This window comes from Athene cunicularia (assembly GCF_003259725.1).
Source record: "Athene cunicularia isolate RWA chromosome 20 unlocalized genomic scaffold, athCun1 chr20_part1, whole genome shotgun sequence".
NCBI classification, from domain to species: Eukaryota; Metazoa; Chordata; class Aves; order Strigiformes; family Strigidae; genus Athene; species Athene cunicularia.
In genome coordinates this window covers 1,652,473-1,662,747 of record NW_020799125.1, presented here as the reverse complement: position 1 = coordinate 1,662,747, position 10,275 = coordinate 1,652,473, and the positions used below count along the sequence as shown (strand labels likewise).

Genomic DNA, 10,275 nt, shown 5'->3' with positions numbered 1-10,275 from the left:
GCCCTGGGGAGGGCCAGGTCGGGGGCAGCGCCTCGGCGCGCCGGTGGCGAGCGGGGGTTGTGGGGCGACGGGGGGAGGTCGGGTTTCCCCAGCGAGCGGGGGCCGCGCGGGGCTTGGGCTGCCGGAGCCCCGTTTCCCCGCCTCGTGGTTGGGAGCGGCGTGAATGCGGGGCCGGGGAGCGACCGGCCCCTCAGCCGGCTCTGGGCTGATCGTGCCTCCCGCTGTCCCAACTTTCCTGGGTGCGCTGTGGCTTCGGCGGTAGTTTAGAGAAAGAAAAACCTGTTGGAAGCGGGGTGGTGCCGAGAAGGCGCGCTGCCGCTCGCGTTTGTCTGAGCGGAGTGGCGGTGCCTGTTGCTGTTGTTGTTGTTGCCGCCTCTCCTCCCCTTTTCGCTGCCCCTGTGATCGTGACTCGGAGGTAGAAGTGATTAAATGCCGGCTTAACGAAGCGCTTTGCTTACGAATCTGAAAAAAAAAAATCGAGATAAATACTAGGAGAAAAAACCCAAGCATTTTAGTGACGTTGACAGTAGTACTTTTGGGGACAGCGAAGCTAAGCTAGTTAAAGTGTTTTAGTTGTACATTGGAAAATATATAACGTACAGTTTTGTAGCTGTACAATATATGGAGCAGTCCCATCCGTTTTGATGAAAACTTTAAAGTAAATAATGTTTTCATAAGCATTGCTTTACACATTTGTTATAGTTTTTTCTGGCTAGCTGTCAAAACTCTGATTCATTTGTTTAACACTGATGCTGTGTACTGTATAAACTCTGAACGAGATTTATTTGGAGTGGATTTAAGAGTAAGTACAAGAAGACGGTGTTTGAATTTTTTATTGTGACGATTGATGAAAGCAGCTTTAGAGACTTCCTAGTGGATGTTAAAGGGTGCAGGAACAAGGAGGAGAAAAATGTAAAACTGCGGTTTGAGATAAAAGGGTCTCTTTTGGATTATTAATTTAAAAAGATCTCATAAAAAAGATATAAAGATGGTAGTAACACAGTGCTTGCATGCATTAAACTTACTTCTTGAGTCATGTTAAATGAGATGCTTTGCTTTTCTTGTAGTAAGAGTCCAGGATGAGTTACACAGAAAAACCTGATGAAATCACAAAAGATGAATGGATGGAAAAACTTAATAACTTGCATATCCAGAGAGCAGACATGAACCGCCTTATCATGAACTACCTTGTTACAGGTAAAAATTAGTAGTAATGCTAGGAGGCTCTTAAATGCATGTTGCTTATTTTATCAAGACAGACTGTTTTGGTTAGAATATGCTACTAGATGGAGTGAAATTAAGGGCTTTGAGGATTTAGTATTTGATGTTGGCTTCTCTTAGCAAGGTACAACTGCTCTTGTGTTCTCTTAAGTGGAAATTAAGATTCAGAGACTTGAGCTCTTATCATGCAACAGAAGTGACATTTATTAACCTTAACCCTTCTGCTGAAAGCTACAGAAAAGAAGATGTTTTCTGGAGTGCTGTAAACAAACATTTCTGTATGATGTCCTTTTTTAAAACAGAATTTGAGATCTGTTGCAGCTGTTTAAATAACACTCTGAAAGCTGCACAGAACAACTATCAGAAACAAGTTTTAACTGGCTAGAAAGCTAAACTCTAAAAGACCAAAATAGTTTGAGAACAAAAACATTAACCCCTTCAGCATATAGCCTCAGTTTATACTTTGAGCAATCAAAACCCCTTGGAAATTGTCCCTAGCAATTATGATGCATACCATCCTAATAAGCTATACTAGGGCGGAGGCATCCGATCTACACCCCTGTTTACACTGGTGTGTAGGTGAAGCTTCTGGGATAAAGGATGAGCATCTTAGTGGCGTAAATCATTTTTTCTGTGTATGAAAGTGTGACTTAGGATTTAAAATAGCTGTTACAGCTTTAAAAGAATACTGCGTTCATACAGGAAAGCAAAATTTATCTTCTGTTTCTTCTCAGTAAAATTGTTGGGTCTGTGTAAACAGATTTGGGGGCTGGTGGGAGAAGTCAAACGGCTCGAAATTTGAAAATCCCGTTTTTGGAATAAGTATATTGCTCTAATTAAGTGTAAAATATGCTTTTGACTTAAGAGGTAGCTGACTACGAGTTGCAGGCATCCTTAGAGAAGGAGGGCGCTTGAGTTAAGAATGAATTAAGTGTTCACAGTTCGATGCCTGTTGGATAAACGCCTGCTTAAATAGATAAGAATTTTTCTGTTCAGACTTAATCTTTATACCGCCAAAATGCACAATCAGTATGCAAATATTTTCATTTAAGCTGATGGTTTTTTTAAGGTGTTTCATAAAATATTTTTCATAGGTAAAATGTTTCTATTTCAGAGGGTTTTAAAGAAGCAGCAGAGAAGTTTCGAATGGAGTCTGGAATTGAACCCAGTGTTGATTTAGAGACTCTCGATGAAAGAATAAAAATTCGAGAAATGATCTTGAAAGGGCAGATTCAAGAAGCCATTGCATTAATAAACAGTCTCCATCCAGAATTGCTAGATACAAACAGATATCTTTACTTTCATTTGCAGGTAAGGACAGGTGGCAAACTTTATCTTTGTTTTAGAGATTGCTTAGAGACTGGAAAAAGTAGTGCAGATTTTATGTGTATGTTGCGAGGTTTGTGACAGAACATGGATGCACTTTCAAGTGTTTGTTCTTGGCATTGTTTTGTAGCAATGGGAAACTCTGTGGCATGATGCAGGAACTGTCATATACAATTAATAACATGAACAGCAGCAGTGGTCCGTGACTTACCAACTTCCAATTACTGTTAGTCTGAATTTCTGGTAGTTCCTTTAGTAATAAGTCTTTTCAAAACATGTTGCTCAAAAGCACGAGGTTGCCTCTTTCAGTAGATTTTGTAGACAAGTCTGCTGCTCCTTGTCTCATACATTGTGAATTGACCTTGTACTGTCAAATTCTGAATAGTGTTTGTCTTAAATTACACACTAATGTCTGAAGATTACACTCTTGAAATACTGGAGATTTGTTAATTTGCTTAGCTAATATTGCTGTGTCTTTCATATGTAGCAGCAGCATTTGATTGAACTGATTCGGCAGCGTGAGACAGAAGCAGCTCTGGAATTTGCTCAGACCCAATTAGCAGAACAAGGCGAGGAGAGCAGGGAATGCCTGACAGAAATGGAGCGTACGCTGGCTTTGCTTGCCTTTGATAATCCTGAAGAATCACCATTTGGAGACTTGCTTAACATGATGCAGCGACAGAAGGTAGTCCTTTCCCAAGAGGAAATTGATGTCTTTTATTCATATGTGGTGAAAATAATGTCCAAATATTTTTGAAATGTTTAGAAAAAATGTATATAGTGATATGCAAAAGAACAGAAGTATTTCCTAAGCAGGATTTAAAAAAAATGAGTGTTAATGTATTCAACTACTTGGCTCTCTTCCTTGTCTTCTCCAGGCTCATAGTCTATGGAGCTTTGCCCTGGCCATGTTCTGAGGAATTAGCACACTAGGTGTGATCTTGTCAATGTCTGTGTGACATTAGCAGTGTTAATCATACGAAAACTATTACTGAACTCCAGTATTTTCTATTCCAGGTATGGAGTGAGGTTAATCAAGCTGTTCTAGACTATGAAAATCGTGAATCAACACCCAAGTTGGCAAAATTACTGAAACTACTACTGTGGGCTCAGAATGAGCTGGACCAGAAGAAAGTGAAATATCCCAAAATGACAGACCTCAGCAAGGGGACGATTGAAGAACCCAAGTAAAATGTGTGCAGATGGACATCAAACAATCTTAGTACTGCACAGTATACATTTATATCAGTCTGTGACTGAAATATTTTTACTACAGTACAGCATTCAATTCAGATTTTTCAATGAACATCTAATTTGAAGGGAGAAAAGTCCCTTTTAAATGCTGCAAAAACTGCATTGAAAGGCGCTGTATCTCTTTGAAAGTCTGACTTAGGCTATGCACTATAATACATTTTTAAAAAAAAACAATTAAACAGGACAGGAAAAATAGCATTTTTAAAAGTACAGAACTCAAGCTTTCTAATTGGCTACTGATGCCTAGTTTAGTGGCCAGTGAATTAATACGGAGTTATATTGGCAACTATTCAGTTAAGTTTAACTGTCTCCTGTTTGAAATGTGTATATAGAACAGTGAATATTTTCTACCTTTAAGTTATAGCCAGATATACATTCCCCTTAAAAGTAACTGGTCAAGTTTTCATCTATAAACTTCGCAGTAAGGTCAACCTTTTGCTTAGGAAATAGTGTACAAACTTGTAAATCATAATTTAAGGACTTTTTCTTTTTTTCCTTCTTTCTGACTTTTTGGTGCTTTATATGGTGAGAGCTATGTTCATAATGGATCAGTGACCCATCTTTTCAGGAGGAGTATTGTCGGAAGTAAGTTGTTTGTTTTTTTTTTTTCCTAATTTTCACGAATGACCAAAATGGCCCCCAGAGGCATTTGAGGATTTTTGTTAACAGGGGCCTTTCCCCCGCTATAGGAAACGTGCAGCTGTAGACACTGCAGTGATTCCAGCAGGCTGCTGAGGCTCTGAAGGCCACTGGATGTTTTTAAGCTGAAAGACATGCTGTGTTAGGAAATGAAGCGGAGGGGAGAGGTGCTTGTTGAAGCCTCTGTTGCATCATCTTGTGCAGGATCTGCCTTTATGCTTGCTGAATCGTAGTTTTAGAGCTACTTGGGCTGTTTTTATGCCTTGAGCTGAGCAGAGCAGGGCTGTCTAAAACCCGAAATTCCTATTTTCTCAATTCTTCCATACCTTTCTGAAGAGATGCAGTTCATTTTCACCTGTTATTTGTTTACTGACTGTCCTCACTCCAGTTAGGATTATAGTTTTAATGTTTTACATGTGAAGTCCAGACTTTCAAGTCAACAAATTGTAATCTGGGTATGGGATGTTCTGGTTGACTCAGTTTTGCAGCACTGTACACTGGGATATATCCAGTGGTAGCAAGCACTAATCTTGCCAAATCGATCTCTAGGTTTTTAGGTGCGTATATCAAGTTTATTAAAGATTTGCTGAACAAAGATCGAGCTGATGGGTGGAATAGTTTAACATCATGAAACACTGGCAGTTGTCACACCAGTCCCATGCTGTACATACTCTAGTCTTGTATGGTAGATATTACCCTGTAGAATGAAACTTAGTTTTCACTTAATTTCACTGGAATACTTATGCATTAAACTGTATAAAGCTTTGCAGATACACCTGACTTACAGAAACTAACAAAACCTGTTACTGATTGCATTACTGTGAACACTGTTTACTTGTGTAGCTATTTTTTTTTGGGGGGGGGTGGGGGTGGAACCGTTGTTTGTTAAGCAGCTATTACAGATGCGGCGCACCGAGGTTAAGCTAGATGATGGATATAACAAAATTACTTGTTCTCATTTATTACTGATCGTTCTGTTCTCAAGTTTGAGGCATTTTGTGGTATGGAGGTCTTGAAGTTTATACAAAACAAGCTATCAGTAGCCCCCCAACTACAACAGAAGTCTGGTTTTTCTTCACCCAGGCTGGTTATTCTAACACCAAACTTTTAACAGTTGTGGGTTTTTGGTTGGTTTTTTTTTTTTTTGGCTTTTTCCAGTCGGTTGATGTCTGAAAACCATGTATAACTTTTAGTTTGTGAAAAACTGTATGGTTAATGTAACTTTGTTTAATAACAGACTGCAAAACAAAACTGGAATAGCTCTAATTTCTTCATATATATATATAACCGATCAGCTTTTTCTCTGTTCTGACACTTGCGTTGTTAAATCTCATCTAAAGCTTCTCCCAGATGAAGTGGAAAGTGGTGTGTTTTTGTGGCATGACTGGCGTTTTTCTCTGTGAAAAATGCAGTGTTACAGTCCTGGTTGAGAAGTTCACTGTACTTCTAGAACATCATAATTTCATAGAGTATTTGGGCAAAGATTGAGCATAGATTACTTGAATTTTTCCTAGCTTTTTTTTTTTTCCCATTAAAAAAGTAAACATGTTTTTTAAGGGGTTTAATATAAAATTAGTATAGAACTATTTCACTTTGTTTTTATGAACATGCCACATTGATAAGCAGCTTTAATCTGTAAAGTTTTTGGTAACTGCAAGAAAATATTCGAAAGCTATGCATTTTAGAGAAAGCGTAAAGGTAGTGATATTGGTACTTCTAAGGATCTTTATATTAGTGTATATAAAATAGTTTGCATATACAAATATAATATATAATCTGTTTGAATTATTCTTGAATGGTAGGGGCTGTGAAACATATTATAATTTATGGAAATAATGTACACAGTAAACAGACGTCTCAGTACACGAATGAACTTTTGTCATATGCATGAAAAGTGTCTTATTTGGTGACTACTAATGAATGGGATTTTGTTAACCCATTTTTGTTAGATAACCACTTTAACAAATATTATTAAACACCACTTTGATCAGTTTGCTTTAGTGTAAAAATACATATTTTGTTCCATTCTAATTTAGAACAATATGAAAATTAACTTTTGTAAGAAGGTTTGTTCCAAACTCAACGGTGACAAATCTGGCAATTAAACGTGGTACACTACACTCATTCCTCCCCCAGCCTTTCCTTTGTTGAAAGCAAGTAAGATTTCATTAATGCTATGGACATGAAGTTGCATTGTAAAATATCCTATCTTACACACCTCTGCAGAAAGGCTGTGTATCAAGTTGTGTTTTGATTAGGCTACAAATCTCTCCTCTTCCAAAACCTATCACCTCCCTAATAACTGTTGTCTTCGCTGTTACCATGTTTCTTTTATGGCTGTCAAATCTAAGCTAAACTGTGGTTGCTTCTGTTGTACAATGGAGTCATTTGTGAAGGGTGGGGGATAACACGTTTCCATGAAGATGAAGTACTGGTGGTACTTTCTGAGAAATACTTACTGAACTGTTTAATTTTATATAGCTGGAAAAACGGGGGCTGCTGCACAGAAACTTAACAGCAGAATTTTAAGTAAAGCATTTCCTCTCAAGACTTTTGAAGAGGCAACCATGCAGCTTGAAAACAGGTGAAGTACCTTTCTTTAAGATGATTTCATTGAAACACTTTCAGCTCCTTCCACCCACAATGAAAGAAAAATTGAAACGAATGTGGAGAGCACTTACGTAGCATTTAAGATGTGTGAAATTACCTGGAAAGAATTCTGTTTCCTCTCCACTCCTTGTACATATAGGGGAAGCCATTACATTATTCTAGGATGATTTTATTGTTTTAATTTGTAAAATTTATGCTTTGTATGCTTGAGTATAAGCTTAAAAGCATTACTTCAAAAAATCCTTGACTAGTAGATGAGTGTTGCTCGACTTATTTCAAACCACTTTCTGTCCAAGTTCGTTACGAAGCTTATTAAATTGAGTTGGAGCGTGATCCCTGTGTGTCTTATCTTCACGGGTAACGGGGCCTCTTGCTGCCAACAGCAGCTGGAATCATCCTTGAGATACTTATCTCAAAAGAATATAAGAGGAGATGGAGTCGTATTTTGCCCTAAATCTGCCTGTAGGGTACAGTGAGTTCTGACCTGTGCTGTAGATCTCTTCCACCCGGCGGTGTTTGTTTCTGCTGTGATGTTGGTGATGAGGAAGCTTATGGCTGTTGCACGAGCAATGGTGTTGGCTGCTCAGCTGTGCAGAGACAAAGCTGCTGAGCGGCACCCTCAAAAGGATTTGTGCTTCTCAATGGACTCATCTAGGTGCTAGAAATTACTCCTTTCCTCTCCCCTCCTGCCTTCATATGGTTAAATTTAAGGATGAGATTGGCCAAAGTACCAGCGGGCATCCAGGCACCGAAGAACCGGAGAGCCCCCCTCCCTTCTCATTGTCATGTTAAATGCGGATTCCAACACCCACCTGGATGAATTTCCGCATGGCAATTGCTCTTCACTTACAAACACTCCATTTGTCAACTTCCCTGATTGTTTGCTTATTTCTCAGCGCATTGCTGCCTGCAGCGGTTTTGCAAAGTTGCGTTGTTTAGCACTAGAAACCACACGCATTTTCTTTGGACTGTGGACAAGTTGCATTGAAACGGCTCTGGGTTAGCAGGGAGCTTTCCAGCTGCAGTTGGGCTGTTCCTTTCAGGAGACAACAATTGCCCCTTATGGAATGTGTGAGCCTATTTCTCTGTTCACACCCCTTCAGGATTTGGTCTTGATCTGTGCTTAACTTCCTAAAATCTTCAAATAATACAGCCATTGTGTGGATAAACTTTAATGATAGTAAATGTCAGCTCAAATATTAACACAGTAATCTTTTATTTGGTTTAATATTTTGACAGATTAAGCTGAACACAGGAAAAACTAGAGGTGATTGTGTTCTTGCGTAAGATTATTTTCTTTAGTCAGCACCTGTCTTCTGAGCTGATTCCACTTGCCATTTAATCAGCTCGGTGGGAGGCTTGCTTCCAGAAAGTTATGCAGCAGTAAAAGGAACGATGTCTGTGTTTTTACTTCTTAAACTTATTTATGTGCATGTGATGGATGTAACACTCAAAACGCTTTTTTTAACTGCAGCTATTTCTGATGGTGAAACCAGCTTTTTATGCGGGAAGCAAATTAGTCGAAGCCATTAACTGAAGAGGTGCTACTGAGCAGTGCAAGGAGAGGAGTACAGCAAATAAAACTTTGTGCGATGTGCTCGATTTCCAAATTGAATCATAATTTTTGTAAGTTAGTAGCTGCTCTTGCAGTGTCTGTGTTGGAGCTGCTTGCATCCCGCAGTAGAGACTTAACATAGTATTAACTCATGTGCGGGTATGATTTAAGTTTTCTGCATCTGTGATTACTGTACCGCGCCCAAGACTTCAGTTCTTTTCTGAGCTTGTTACATGCATTTTGCTTCTGTGCTCATCTCCCCTCCTGCCTCGAAATAACTTAACTCCAAATATATACACCATTTAAAAAAAAAAACAACTGAGCAATGGTTTTGGGTTTTGGCAGCATTTTACCATGGCTCGGCTCCCTCTTCTGGAAACGGGCACAGTAGCAGAGTGAATAAAAATACTTTATAGTTTCCAGGTTTGTGTCCAAATAAAGGGAGGAAATCCTACCCCTGGACGTAGGCTAAGCCCTGTGGTTACTACACGTGGTTCCCCTCAGTTTCCACTTGTGCCAAAGCTTGTTGTGTTGGTGTCCTCGGTTGGTAGCAGGTCTGTGCGACTGTGTGTGGCTGTGCTGCAGGCCTTTTGGGGGAGATTGCTTTCCTCTGAGGAAAAAATGCTGAAGCAAAGGACAAAGTATGATTTTATGATTTCTGCTTTTGTCAGCCCTGGTGCCCTCCTCCTGGCCTTGTCTCTCTGCTGTGTGAGGAGTCTTTTTTGCTATTTCACTAAGGTTCAGCTCAATAATACTGTAACCCCTCTTGATTTATGTAGGTAGCTGCTCTTCAGGAACTTGCAAAGTGTTCCTGGTGGGAGAAGAATGGGTGAGTTAGCTAAGCATTAGTCTGCTACAGGCTTAATTTTAACGAGTATTTCCAGGTTGCAGAGTAGCAGAAGGGAGGTGCCTGCCCTGCACCTGCACCCCTCTACTTTTCGGTGCAGCCCAGACGCTTTAGTACTTTCCCAAGGGCCTTGTATGACCTCGGTCAGGCTGAGCAGGACTTTCCTCTGTTCTCTGCTTAGCAGAAGTTTGGCCGTGCTGCATCTCAGCTGCCCTCAGCCCTGGAATCCCCTGAACAGTGTTTTAACAAAGCTCTTCCTGCACGTTCATATTCCTGAAGTGAGTCTTCCTGATCAGAGATAACCATCATTTTATTTATCTGTTTCCATGAAGGAGTCTGGCCTTGCTCTGAGGGAGATAATCACAGCTCTATCCAACAGAGTTAAATCAAACTAACACTACTGATTCTGGTTTATTTTTTCCTTAAATTCTTTGATATTCCCATGCATGTTCAGGTGTAATCCTTTAAAAACAGAGACTTTTCTACCGGCAAACCTATGAAAGCTGGAGGAGCTGGGGCGGGGGGGCAAAGAGGGCTGTGTTGGCCAGGTGTCGGGGGAGAGGAGGGAACCCAGTTAGTGCTTCTCGCGTTTGCCGATGAGGGTGTAAATATTTACTGGAGGAGAAGGGGGAAAGGGGGGGAAGGAAAAAAAAAAAAGAAATAAAAAGCCTTAAGTTTGTGGGTGATGGATAGGAAAAACAACACACACCACACCCCCCTCATCCTCCCCGCCGTGCACCGGGCCCCTTCCCCGGGCGGGTCCCCTCTGGCTACCGCGCGTTCGAGGCTGCCCGGGGCACCGGGAGCGGGACCCGAGGCACCG

General features: G+C 40.4%; 1 protein-coding gene across 2 annotated transcripts; it reads left to right on the top strand.

Annotated features, from left to right (window-relative positions):
- The first annotated feature begins 33 nt into the window (after positions 1–33).
- GID8 (GID complex subunit 8 homolog) lies at positions 34–7,283 on the top strand. 2 transcript variants are annotated; one of them, XM_026862043.1, is made up of 5 exons: positions 34–43; positions 1,068–1,197; positions 2,336–2,532; positions 3,035–3,232; positions 3,565–7,283. In XM_026862043.1, the coding sequence occupies exons 2-5, from the start codon at positions 1,080–1,082 to the stop codon at positions 3,736–3,738; spliced, it is 687 nt and encodes a 228-aa protein (XP_026717844.1). In that variant the 5' UTR covers positions 34–43; positions 1,068–1,079; the 3' UTR covers positions 3,739–7,283. The 2 variants fall into 2 exon arrangements, with proteins under 2 accessions (XP_026717844.1, XP_026717845.1); XM_026862044.1 differs by lacking the exon at positions 34–43 and adding an exon at positions 780–802.
- The last annotated feature ends 2,992 nt before the right edge of the window (positions 7,284–10,275 follow it).

Excerpts from the sequence above, each read along its gene's own strand:
- GID8 (XM_026862043.1), top strand. The coding sequence starts at position 1,080 with ATGAGTTACACAGAAAAACCTGATGAAATCACAAAAGATGAATGGATG. Across the intron at positions 1,198-2,335 it reads CATGAACTACCTTGTTACAG|AGGGTTTTAAAGAAGCAGCA; the intron begins GTAAAAATTAGT and ends TTTCTATTTCAG. Across the intron at positions 2,533-3,034 it reads ATCTTTACTTTCATTTGCAG|CAGCAGCATTTGATTGAACT; the intron begins GTAAGGACAGGT and ends TTTCATATGTAG.